Source organism: Balearica regulorum, chromosome 4 (genome assembly GCF_011004875.1).
Source record: "Balearica regulorum gibbericeps isolate bBalReg1 chromosome 4, bBalReg1.pri, whole genome shotgun sequence".
NCBI lineage: Eukaryota > Metazoa > Chordata > Aves > Gruiformes > Gruidae > Balearica > Balearica regulorum.
In genome coordinates, this window is record NC_046187.1 from 18753093 (window position 1) to 18767232 (window position 14140).

The window sequence follows — 14140 nt, forward strand, 5'->3', positions numbered from 1 at the left end:
AATATGAAAAAAAGAATAATTGAAAAATGGGAAGATCCAGACATGCAAATTAACACTTAAAGGCAATGCCATACACAGAGTGTCCTTTTGCCTCCGCTAACTCTGCAGGGCAGAGGCACCGCATGAGAACATCCCAAAGGTAGATTCTAGATCTCTGCTCCCCCCTTTCTTTCTAGGCAGACCCCACCACAGTTTTTGGAAAAACATCGTTATATCAAAAGGTAGAGTACTCCTTCCCACTGCATTACTGTGAAACTGTTGATACAATCCAATACCAAAGGAAGAAACAAAGAAAAGGGGGGTTAAAAATCATGCCTACTTTCTGCTCAACACCTATCTCTACCTATGTTAAGTCACTCTCCCACTACTGCTGACTACTGTTCCTTTCACCTCCTACAGACAGGAGAGCAAAGAACAGGGATAGCTGTCTAAAAATACTGGGGCTTTTGGGACAGGCACAGAAGGCATTACTGTAGGCAGTAAGTATCCCTGGAACAGTTGTAGCTTTGAATTTTCTGACTTTTGCATTCAGGCAGCTACTTCCAAATCAGTACAAATGAGAACCCAACTACCACTCCTAATATTTGAAGAAAATATTAGGAGCTGAATACTTAAATTGTCAAAGAGCCTTTCAAAGTTTCCTTACTTGTCCTTGTACATTAACACCAATTAGTAGAACTGAACCCAAATATGAAACAGAAATAGCTTATCTCCTTGAGCTGCACAATGTTCTGCCAAATCCCACAACTGCAAGTCCATCATTAAATGTTTTTTCAGATGCATTTCATCTTATTTTCACTCTTTTAGACATTGACTTCCAAAAGTTTAACTGGGGGCAGGGAAGGAATACCCAGGAAGATGATGAATCATAATCTTCAGCCAGTTTTGGAAAGACATTCTAGAAGTTCTGCTGGGTGTGTGAAATAACCCCACTGAGCAACAACACTCGGCTCTAAGCAGTCTGCAGCTGTCTGCATTGACTGACAAGTCAATAGCAAGAGTCTACTCCCTATTCCAAACAATTCATACCCTTTTTTGGCCCTTGTGTAATGTAAGTATCTGTATGTGCCAAGTCCAGACTAACAGAAGTTATGGCAGCACAGAGAACAAGTTGCTTTATTATGAGTAAAGCAACAGTGTTATTTAAATATTTGATTTTATATAAGCCTAAACCAAACCAAATAATTTTCTCCTTTGTCAACAGCTTAAGCTGTTGTCTTTCAGCCTGTGACACTACAAGATAGACTAGCCCAGATATATCTTCATAGAAACTAACAGAAATGTAGTATCAGCACCTTCTTTAAGGCAACATCACCGTCACCTCCCCCACACACTCCATGGGATAAGTATCCAAGTACAGGAAAGCAACTTACTCTTCAGTGTCTCATTATGACACCCTGCGATGTTAACTCAAATGCAGATTCAAGTCTGAAGCTACAATATTAAACGAAACCAAATCTAAACTTACCTGACTTTGAGGAACTTCATGGTCAGCTCCCCAAAAGAGTGCCATACCAAGAGAATAAATATGGACCTGTCATAAAACACAAGATGTTTGTCAAGTCGTTGAACAGGACTGGAAATGCAAAGCAGAACTTTAAAGTACAGCAACTAACTTAACATCATTTTGCCTATATATATTCCTGGTATTTAAGCTCAGTTGTCTTTCAAATCATTATTCTCCTTTGCCACAAGGCTCAGAGAAACAAATCCTACTGGTACAAAACATACTGCATCTAACCAGTGCCTCTGTCTTCTCTGTTCAATTTTAAGCTTTCATCTCACATTGAAGCCAGAAGCACACGTAATCCATGTGATCAGCCTGTTGTGGGGTATAGACAACATGGTTGTGTCCAAGGCTCCTTAAAACTTTAGTCTGAAGGCAAGGCACACCTTAGCAGGACTCAAACAGTGGGCTACTACTGTCAAGAGATCCCCAAGATTGGGATCAAAGGAAAAAAAGGAACAAACACAAGAGTATCAATGCATAAAGCAGTAATCTTAATCTATTATTGATATTTTAAGATATAATTAATGATTAATATCAACATTAATTACATTAATACATCTTTAACATATTAAGCCCATCAGGACAGGGAATAAATCCTTTAAATACTGCAGAATTAAGAGCACAAAGACACACTGTCCCTACAGGTGACTGTGAAAACAAAACAGGTAGGTAAGTGCAGAAAAAAGGTAGTTTTTCTGGACTATATAAGTAACATACTCTAGTGACAGTTCTTTCTACCCAGTTAGCAGTAATGTTTGTGCTACTTAAAAGCAACAAGTTTATTAAATAATTGTGGAGGCAATGAACAACAATTACAGGGACAGCGATAAATTAAAAGCTATTTGCTTAAGTCAGCCTCTTCACTAACTAAAAGCAAAATATCCTAAGTATTAGGTACATACATTGACAAAATCTGTCCGGACTCGGATACTTCATATAAAGATTTTTAAAACTTAGGTGTAAATTGAGTGTACAAAGGTAATGGACATTGCAACAGAACCTATAAAATGTTAAAAATAATTTTCTCCTTCCCACACTAAATATGCAGAGTTGTTAAAAAAATTTAAAAAATAAAAATAAATCACACATCTAGCCTACAGAAGACAACAAAATATATTCTTGAAGACTCAGAAAAAGGATGTTGCATAATGTTTCTCATTTTAGACCAGACTGCTTGAAAGACATTATACCATTACTGAACTGTGCCAGGAATTAACCCCAAAACACAAGCATGATGTATTTTCAGATTTCTATTGTAAAAACAGAAAAAGGTTCATTTATGTATTCAGAAGAGCAATACACAGCTTTGTGACAGGGTAAGGAAGTAATTACTGAATACACTTAGAAGAAACATGTTATAAAAATTGTTCTCATAAATTCAACATGCTTTATTCATACAAAATTAGAATTCAACATATTCAGAGAAGCACTCCAATCCTAAACTTCTACCACTTAAATCTTGTGGTACGGTCTCTGTCTAGCACAGCCTATGAGTTGCCACAGGACAGAAAGGTTTCCATCAGTGTAAGACAGCGATATACCAGATACTGCTGACACATGGTTACTCTCTAGTACGGTTCAGTCTATCTGACTGGCAAACATTGAAGACAGGAGAATGGGGTCAGCTAGTGTGCATTCAGACACAGATGTGCAAGAATATGCAGGTAGAGAAATATAGAGAAACGATGTTTTTCTTTATCATAAAGCTGAAGCAGAACCATGGAGAATTTCTTCATAATCATGCTCAGAAGAGAAAATAAGGAGGCAAATTTTGTTGACAGTGGCATGTTCTGGCAGGACTGCAGTGTTGTACACAGGTGCAGATGATACAGATTTATTCTACACACAAATATGTAGGCAGCACAGTGGTAGCTGGCAAGGGCTCACCCATCAGCCTTCTCTCCCAGACAGCAAGCACTGGCCAAAATGAGTTGTCTCTGTTCCACGTGAAGAGCAGAATAGGACGGAAGTCACAGACAAGCATCAAGGGTTCTCAGTTAATACCACTGCCCCGTTCAACCAGAAACATTATCTTTCAAATACTGAGAAAATTGTTCTATATCTGGTTTATTACCTATTACCTTTTCAGCTGAAACACTAGAATGTCTTCCTTACACATCCGGATATACCATAGCTATACAGAAAAAGGTGAATATTCTTTCAGGGTAATAATGCATGCAAAAAAAAACTTTTCAGGAAAAAACTCCACAACAAAACCACACAAACCCAAATAAATTAAAATGAAAAAAGCCTCTAAAGCCCTCCCATCCCCCCAAAATACAAGAACAGCACTTAAAAAGTCTATCATCAAAACTGTTCATTCTAATCAGAGAAGCAGTCATGGTCCTAAGTCTGTCAGTGTTCAAGAAGTATTTGGACAATGCTCTTAGATACATGATTTAATTTTTGGTTTGCCCTCAGTGGAGTCTGGATTTGGACTCGATCCTCACGAGTCCCTTCCAACTCAGGATATTCTATCATTCTATGATTCTAAGCTTCAACATAATGGAAGATATTTCCAAAACCAAGAAGTTCATCATTCTCAACAAAAATATTATTGTACAACCACACAATCAGACCTCTAAACTAAAACATGCTACACCACTAATCTATCTGAAAACAGCTTTCAAAATAAAAGTGAGGTGAAACAGTTTGTGATGTGGTACTTCAATTCCACCAAGCTTTATATTAACTTAAGGATGTTTTCAAAGTATCACAGCATTTCAAAGTTACTTGCAAGCCACTACTACTAAAAAAAAAAAAAAGTATCCACTACATATCAGCTGAACTAATTTTTTTATTTTAATGTAATGCCTGCACACACATCATTCAACTCTTTTCTACTTCTACACCTTAACTTCAAAAAATAAAATAGTCATATTGCTATTTAACGGGTGTTTGACAATTCTCCTTACAAATTTCTAACTGCTTATTATAGTTTGACAGCCTTAGGTTATGTCAGATAGTCAGGAGGGAAAAAAGAAAATTAAAAAATCCCACAACAGTCTGTTTATAAGATCATGACTGCAGCATTACATCAAGTTCCTTACACAAGAGCAAATTCCAGCAATAAGCATCTATTGAAAAATTGTGTTGTAAAACCCCAAGAATTTTGCTAATTTCAAATGATTAGTAAGTCTTGTTTTTGTACAATACTACCTAATAAGCATTCATATTTAACATCATCTTCTCTCTCTCCAGATGAGGTAATCTTTGATTTAGAGGCACGTAACATGCATCTCAAAAATGCAAGCATTTACTCAAAAATTATAGGGTTTTTTTGTATTATGATACTTCTAATATTTTCTACAATACATAAATTAACATCAAATTTCCAAAATTAATCTTTTGTTATAATTTTGAACAGTATACTTACTCTATTTCCATAAGCTTACAGTTACCCTAGACTTATTTTGTATTCAGATTAACTGGGTGTTTGGAATCAAAACATTGACTATCATTTTTTCTAATATTGATACTTGAATAGACTGTTACTTTGTGTTAGCAAGTAAAGTCATAACTCAAGAGACAAATGCAGCCCTGTCACTGTCTGGTACAAGGCCTTTAAGAAACAAGACATGTTTCATGCCTTCAGCAGCTTTCAGACATGGTTCCGTTTCAGAATGACCACCAAAAAGGAGGAAGATACCGGATTTCCAGTAAATTAATTCAGTGAACTACAGCAAGTTGTGACAGAAAAAAAAAAAGTTTAAATATGTTAAAAGTTACTGCAGTCAGCATGTGCAAAGCAGTATCTAAGAAACATGAAGTCAACATATTAGGACAAATAACCAGTGTACCGCCCAACACACAGTTTAATACAAATGAAAAGGGAAATGGTCAATAAAAAGAAGGATGCACATATATGCTGTTTATCAGCCCTACTCACTTCAACTAATAAAGCCATAATAGGACAAAAGTTTTTGTACAAAGCTATGTTTCCTCCTTCCATATAAGCAGGTAAGCAAATAAACCCAAGAGGACTCATACGTTTGAAGCATTTTGTACAAACGTACTATACCGTGCAGTTCCCAGCCAGGGGATTATAGATCAGTATTACAGATACTCTGGTCATGTGTGTGCGTGTGTGTGTCCTCCGATGCATTATCAAAGATTATTTTTACGTATACTGGTCTATACCATTGCCATCATGAAAAGACTTAAATTCTTTGTACATAATAGTACATTTCTAAGAATTCAACTGGAGGGTCTCACATGAGCGAATGCAGGAACTCACAGATCCCATCTTCAGATTACAGCTGTCCTTCACTATACCCAGACATGACTACCACACTGAGAGAACAGCTGTGTGATTTATCCACAAGGATTTAAACTGAGAACAAGAATGGTAGCAGCAAGTTTTCTTCAAATGTTTTTGTACCATCCCAGGCTACCAGAACTGTTAATTTTCTCCCCCCAGTTTGTGCAAAAACACACGCAGAAATCGAGTAGTGTTCAAACACAAACCAGGTTCATCTCAAGTCAAAAGCCTGAAGCTTCAACCTAATGCTAAAGCTGAATACCACAAGCTAAAGGGTTTTATTTAGCTTATGTGTGACTGTATGAATAACTTGCTTATGTAAAGCCAAAGATTGTCTGTTTCCACATCCAATTGTTTCCCAATGAAAACAGCAATGCAGTTGCTGTGGCCTAGAGTCTCCATTTTGTCATCACCTTTCAGCAAGCAAGGTTATACTAGTATCATGAAATAAATTCACACAGCTGTAACTGGCAAGGATTAATCAGCACTCCATATGTGCAGAATGCCAGTATTTGGTCATCACCTACTGATACACTCTGTGCTGGAGTTTATAGGCCACAGTGCTCACTCTGAGTATTTAAGATAAAGATACATAATACTGACAGTTTGCTATTTATTTCAAAAAGAAAAAAGTAACGTACTGAATGAATACTGGCAGAGAACAAAGAATGCAATCAGCTCTGAGGAAGGTCACAAACACATCATTTCAAAAAACTTTTTTCTGGCATTTTTAAAGGCCTGTTTTGCATATTAACTTCAGAGTTGGCAACAGAGGTAATGTTACTGTCTTCAACAGTGTTGTCTCTCTTGAAAGAGGATAAACAATTCCAATAGTATGACTACAGAGCTTGGCAGCTGCATCCTACGTAACTGATCCCAAATCTTGTATTGATGTCAGTGTTATTTTTACTTTTCTATTAAAACTTTCAACCTAGGTTGTTAATTGCTTATAGTTTTGTCATAGATAAAAGTATATACCTATTTTATTATACCATTAATTTTGACAATACTGTAGGGCAAGAAGGATGTCTAAAGAGCTTGTGAATAACTGAAGAAATAGTGATTTTCAGTAGGTATTTGGTGATACAGCCCTAAAGAAAACCGACTATATACAAGGTTTAGAAGAAAAAAGCTGCAAACACAAAATATTCAACACAAAAACATGTTTTAATAGTCCTTTTGCACACAACAGCAATCGATGCCAATACTGGTTTCCTCTGGAGTTAAGAGCATGCTGCTGTTCTTCTTGGAGGAAGACTGCCAAATGTCATAATTGTTCCCACATTACAACAACACTGGCTGCGGCTAGCTTCCTTCTCTAAGGATTATCAACCCAGAGAAGCCAAAGAGATGGAAATAGTGCTCAGCTTCCCTCTTACTCCCATCTCTAAATATCTTTGATTCTGGGGAAAGCGTTACCATTTGCAACAAATTATTGTTAAGAAAACATTTAATAAGTAGTCATTTTGACTGTGCGTATCAATGACCTGGAAGAGATCACACATACAAACCTTACCTTCCTGAACATCTAATCCTTGGGGAAGAGTTAAAAAAGGAAGGTGGAAAGGAATAATTTCGCACACAACTGAGGAATACTTATATTAATTAAAACAAACATTTTCTTTTCAGATGAGTGTAGGAATATCCCATTTTTTGAAGCCCTTGGCTGCTTGAGTAATTCCTTTGCTTTTGTCTCAGATGCATTTTGCCAAAGAAAATTTTAAAAATTAAAATTGATGTCACTGAAATATTTTAGAAAAAGGCGGCAAAGTGTTGCTTACTACTAGTTCAACGGTCAGTTGTTTTGTGTAGCCATTGCCCAAGTATGGCTGTCAGTAGCATACACATAACAGGGACCTGCACACAGACGCTTCATAAGTGCGTGCAACCATAATCACTATTCCACTCTTACGGACAAAAAGTAGGAGGATCCCTCGTCCTTTCACAAAAGAAATCAGCAATTACACATATAAATCAAGAACCACATAGACAGAAAAAGGACTATTTAAAGCTATTTTGTGAAGGGATCAACAGTAAAAGACAACACCTGTATGCCAAGGAAGAGGTACTGTACCTTTTCAACATCTGACAGAGATGATAGAGAATGGTTCTGCAGAACCTCCGGTGCTGTGAACGCTCGCAGGTCTTGTTGGGAGACATTTTCATCAGTAAATGATACACTGCCAGATGGAAGCAACAGCAGAGACCATGGAGAAATGATGAATCCCAGAGCAGTAGGATCAGCTGTATTTGAAAAGGAAAAAAAACCCCTGAAATTAAAGCAATGTTGTTTGATGCCATTGTTTGATGTTATTTTATTTGCTCAAAGACATGTTTAATATCAGGTACATATTATTAATAGAATAGATTCATGCTTCCTTTTCTACCTGTGATGCTGCATAACCACAACCACCACCCCAATTTTAATCACACTAAGGTCTAACATCTATCTTTTCTGACTATTCTTTGCTATTATTCATACCAGCAAGCTCAGGAAGAGCCTGCTAAAATATTCACAAGCTCTCCTATCCTCAGGTTATTTCTTTTATGTTACAGTTGACATATAAAACCATCACATTTTGCAGCATACATATCATTAAGGCTAATTCCTACATAAGAATGGAGTTAAATGCTATACTAATACAGTGCTGCTGCAGCAGCAGCAATGATCTGAAGAGAGAAGACAAGGTTAGTACAGAGAGGAAATAACTCCTTATCACAGTAGCTGATGGAACTGGACAAAAACAGTGACGTTTTGGGGCAAAGAAGTCCTTTTTAGCCTAAAGAAGAAAAATATTTCAAAAGTGAAAAAGAAAAAAATAATTCTAGGCAGAAGTGGGCCAAGAATACACCTGAAACCTTAGTTAGATAACCCATTCAAACCCTGGGGGTATACCTGAAAATAGCAAAACAAGCACTGAAATCAGAGAATCAAAAGTGACAAAGAAAACTACCTATGCCATGAATATGCAATTTGCCAGCTAGGTTTTTGATGTCTGATAATACTGTTGCCAAGCTTCTGGCACAGACCTACCAAAAAAAAAAAGGGGGGGGTGGGGTGTCACATGCATTGGGAAAGGTGTTAAACCCAAAAAAAATCTACTTTGAAAGTAAAAGTTAACTATGGCAGGAAGAGAGAGCCCATTTCCTCGAGTCAAAATACCTCAAACAGTAAATCAGTTCAGTTTCACTGAAGGAGGCATAAACTTTTATCTAAGTAAAAATAAAAGTTAACTGTTATTTTTCCATAGGCAAAGAGATAGTTGCTCTGTTTTATGCTACATGATATACCAAAGCCCTGAGGAAACACGCATTTGAAGGAGAAATCTTTCTTTTCCTTCTACATAGTAAGCAACAACAGCAGAATAATAATTTCCTCCTTCATCTCCATCACTAACAACATTTTCCACTCTCCTATCAGCTCAAGGTATTCCTACAGTGCTGGTTCCTAGGCTGTTCAATTATCTTGTAATCTAGATTATTTCTAATCTCCTAGGAAATGTATTAAATTACTGCTTGCAGGTATCAGATGTAAAAGGATCTACCAAGTTAGTCCTTCAATTTCTTCAACTCCCCTTCTGCCAAAAGCAGCTAAGAAATTGCTTTTAGGCTTTCTACATTCTGTGATGCCAAAGTAAAACTGTATTAACAACTTGGTAGTACAATTATCCAGAAAAACATTCCCAACTTTCAGATCCTGAAGCTCAGAAAGTTTCCCCTCCTACCAATGTGCGGAAAAGACATCGTTCAGTAGAGAACCCAATAATTCATTTTCCAGTCTAAGACTAACATACACATTTTTCTGAACATACCTTAAATCGCTATGCAGAATTTTGCTTTAAAAAGGAAAGAGAGCAGAAGGCAACGAACATTCTAGAAGTGGAAAGATCCTACAGAGTCTATTTCAAGTTGTTTAATCACCTGAGAACTGAAAGATTTTGTTACAGTTTTCCTAATGAACTTCAAAATGCCAGTATGTATTGCTGAAAGCCAGTATGACAAGCTTAGGATTCACAGTGCAGAACTGGTTTCCCCCTGCTCTGCTTTTTATGACATAGAAGACAGGCTCAGTCTTCTTGCCTCAGGGGAGTGCATTTCATTGCTCCACCTTTCTCCCTTGGATCCAAAAGAAACAGGTACTTGATGGATGGTATCTCTGATCATGTAGGCTAAACCAATTTAAGTTCTCATACAGAACTGCTGTGCTCCCCATGGAAACCAGGTCTTTGTCACATACAAAAAAGTGCCCCAAAACCCCCAATACAAAACCATACATGATGATATCTCCTTATACACAGAAGACAAAATCTCAGGGACTTTTGCTACCGTATTTCAGTAAGTAAGATTGCAAGAGACAAAGCAATATATTCTACTTGAAGCTACCAATGTCAATATAAGCGAAACTAAATAAAATATATGGCTCAACTAAAAAGCTGTACAAGTATCTGTTTCTAGACCTTCTCCAGTGTGACTTCAAATATGTTGAAATATTGAAATTATCAAGGTGTTATAAAAAAATAAAATCCAATCAACAACAAAAGAAATGCATTTGCTGAGCTACTTGAACATCATCATGTAAGTTTGATCAAGACAAGACATTCTAAATTTCGTGCAGATATTAATTACCAATCCTTACACTGCAGTACACAATGTCCCTCTTCCCCACAGAAATCCAATCGACCCCTAGCTACAAAAAGATTTAAGCCTGGAATCACTCCCTTTAATGGCCACAACAAAATATCTGCTTGATACAGTAGTAAAAATATTCAATCATGTCCAAGATCATGGTTTCACTGCAGTGTGTGGCAAGACATTACCTCTACAAGTAATGTGTGGCAAATGACATTACCTCTACAGGCACCTTCTCTTAGCATGGCCAGCTTCAAAACCAGACTCTAGAAATATCTCTTATTGTGAAAAAGTCATCAAATATGTACATTTAAAAATGAGATGAGTTGAAGAAAACTCCTCTAGCAAGAACTTTAAACACCATGTATGTTGAAAGTAGTGGAAATTGACGTCAATCAACTGAATGAAATATGAATGAAAACAACATTATCTGTTCCTTCCAGCCCCAAGAGATGACACTTTGCACTACACCTCTAACCCCACTTCCTCTGAAATAAAACAGAATTGCTGTTCACTGTTGTGGCAGTAAGTTCAGATGCTAAACAAAAGAAACGTAAAGATAGGAAGACCCTTCCTATTATACATACATATTACGTTATATAGCAAAGCATTTTTAGAAAGATGACCTTAGTTAGCCATCAACTTCCAAAAATAAGCCTGCAAGTAACTATTGGATTTTTTTACTAGTTCTGTGTGTATATACCCCCAATATTAAAAAAAAAAATAGATTTTACAATATTGTAAGATTTCTGCTTAAAAGTCTCAAATCAGGAAACTTAAGTCATGTGGAGGCTTTATCCTTAACATTTTGTATGACAAAAACTTTAAATAATATGAACTCTTCATATTCTGAAACATACTACAGAAACAAAATTAAATCATCTCATTAATACTTAAGAACAATAACCCCCCGCCCCCCATTTAGCCTGAAGTCGTCCCTATATTAATTTAAACAAGCTTTGGAGCATGCATCTGTCCCCTACAGCTGTAGAGGCTGAATTTACTGATCCACGTAAAATTCTTCCATCCACCCTCAACAATCTTCACAATCTGAAGCAATGTACAAGGAATGTGATTAATTGTAAGTTTAGGAGAAGGGCTGATTTTGCCAAGCTCCTTTTGTTGACGTTTTCTTAGCTTCCTGTTTTAGTAGCTTTTAACTAATATATCAGATCATGCTGCCTACATCACAACTTTGGGAATCTAATCTACTATTACAAAGGATGACAATAAACTCATTCTTCATTCCTTCCTTAAGGCATGCATCTCAAACCAAAATAACTGTCTCAAAGCACCTAGTACGCAGATTTAGCATAAAAAAAACATTTTTAAGTAACTCTACTTTTATCCTGTTTGTACTAGGGGGGAAAAAAGATAAAAAGCAACAAAGATGCACTGCATCAAATAGTCAGGGACCACAGGAAAAAAGAAAATAGCTTCCAGTCATAATATTCATGTCATCTTTTGTTTAGGCTTTCAGAAGAATTTACAGCAGCAGTAAGGGAAACAAATTTCCCAAAATACAGGGGAAAATGACAAAAAGAGATTCAAACCTGTCCTTCTAAAAGCACTGGAATTCCGGGTATGGCTCCCGGTCAATTTTCTGTCCAGTAGGCTTCCAACTGTGCTAGAGCTGCCAGCCTTCTGAGTTAACTCCAGAACTATGCAACTTGGTAACAAAACATTTGTGAGAGTACAGTTTATCAAGCAGTACCAAGACAGAGATAAATAATGTGGTCTTACTTAAAGTGAGTCAACTGGTTTTAAATGCAATAAAAACTGAAATAATCTTTAGCTACATAGCATCTGCCAAACAAATGAAAGACTTTTTTAAAACAGTCCTTTACATGGTTTAACAGAATGCAAGTAGCCACAGACAAAAAAACCCAAACCCATCACAAGAGACAGTAAATTCAGGCAGAAATTTAAAATGGATTCATTTTACAATATTGATGGCAGGTAACTTTGAATTTCCAAACTACATACACAATTCAAGCTCCTTCAGGTGTTTTGTTGTTGTTTTTTTTTTCCCCTACTTCTCTCTTAGACCACAGCCATTAGCAAAAACGGTCAGAAGTGACGTACATTTCAGCTCTTTCAGGATACAAAAGAAATACCTTAAAAAAGCACAGAACAGCCCAAAAACATTCACAAGCTTTTTCAACACTCGTCTCATTTTTCTCTTTGCTTCACTCTATAGCCCTCACTGCGACAATTAAGATTTCTCCTGGCACAAAGGAACCTGAAGATTTTTATGCTTAGGACAGGTTGGAGGCTGGCAGACCACCGATGCATCTGTAGACAGGCCAGCACAAGGGACCAGTTACACCGTAAGCTGTATACTACTTTGAGCCGTTGCAGCATGTCCACGCATGTCTGGTGTACAGGGGAAACAGCGTTGCAGTGCTTCTGCTCCCTCTCCCTTGGACACAAAGGGACGGGACTGAGCAGAGTGCCCTGATGTGATATTGAATCACTTGGAAGCCAGCAGCAACACTGAGAGGCTAACTGAAATTTATTCATTCCTGACAATACTGCAGCAAGAAACATAGTGAACAAATAGTTTCTGAGATCACCCATGTTGTTCCTGAGATGCTCCCCAAGTCAGCATAACACCACACTATACTTTTTTGTTACCCTGACCACATTCAGCAGAGAGTTCTGGAAAGAGCAGTAGTAACTGAGCCTCATTTGGTGTGGGGAATGATAAAAAAATAAAAAAATTTAAAAATATCACCAAGAACCACAAAAACCTGATCTCTTTCCTTCTCAGCAACCAAAAGATCAAATGTTACCAGAAGGTGAAAAGAAAAAAAAAAAAAAAAAAAAAAAAAAAAAAAATCACTCCTCAGCAGTTATGGTTAAAGGGAAAAAACAAATCATTTAACACCTGCCAGCAAGGAGTGGCTGTAAAATGAGGATTATTTTTTTTTCCCCTCTCCTATTGCATTTTCCCTCTTGTCAACCAAAACAATCCATCTCCCCCTCAATCCCAACTAGGTCTATGACTGCTTGGGACCCACCACTACTTCCTATCAACATATTTCATACTTCCCTTCCTTTTTTCATTATACTTACCCAAGCTAAGCAGATGCAATAGTGCGACTGTTGACAAGATTTACAGGTCCCCAAAAACCACAATTGTCCTTCCTCACATTCACTTTCAGATGATATCACTTTTCTTTACATAAATCATTTCCCATAGACAAATTTGCAAGACAGACAATTTGTAAAGTCCATCTTTGCTCAACCTGCCTTTCTATTACCAGACTCATTTCCCCCCCCACTTCTCTTTCCCCTCCCTTTAAACACATCTTCAAATATAAGGTCCAACTATTTTCAGAATCCACAATACATGCTTTAGCATAGGAGTGGCCTAAATGATATATGAAATCTTTCCCACTTTCAAGTTTTGATAAATCTTTTCCAGTAAACCTCCCAAATTAGAGGGACACCTGGTTTATAATTCTCAGCAGCAGAGAGCACAGGATGCTCCTTACACTTAAATGCTCACATTTGAGATACTTCACTTCAAAGACCTGTTCCTTTGACCTCATGAAGTACTGAGTACAAGATACAGCATGTCTGAAACAACTGATACACCCTCTCAACAACAAAACAGTTATTGCAGATAATTAAACAGATGTAAGAGAAGGGCAGGTCTGGTATCGGCCTTTTCAAATCTCCAGATTAATCTCAACGTCACTAGTACAACTGATGTCAGATCTGCAACTCAGTAC

General features: G+C 37.1%; 1 protein-coding gene across 5 annotated transcripts in view; it reads right to left on the bottom strand.

Moving 5' to 3' along the window:
* Positions 1-14140, bottom strand: part of PTPN13 (protein tyrosine phosphatase non-receptor type 13) — a 125427-nt gene that overhangs the window by 80909 nt on the left and 30378 nt on the right. For all 5 annotated transcript variants that reach the window (XM_075751333.1, XM_075751332.1, XM_075751329.1 and 2 more), the window contains 2 exons: positions 7846-8015; positions 1469-1534 (listed from right to left, as the gene is read on the bottom strand). In XM_075751333.1, the coding sequence (XP_075607448.1) occupies positions 1469-1534; positions 7846-8015 (236 nt within the window). The remainder of the gene's footprint in view (positions 1-1468; positions 1535-7845; positions 8016-14140) is intronic.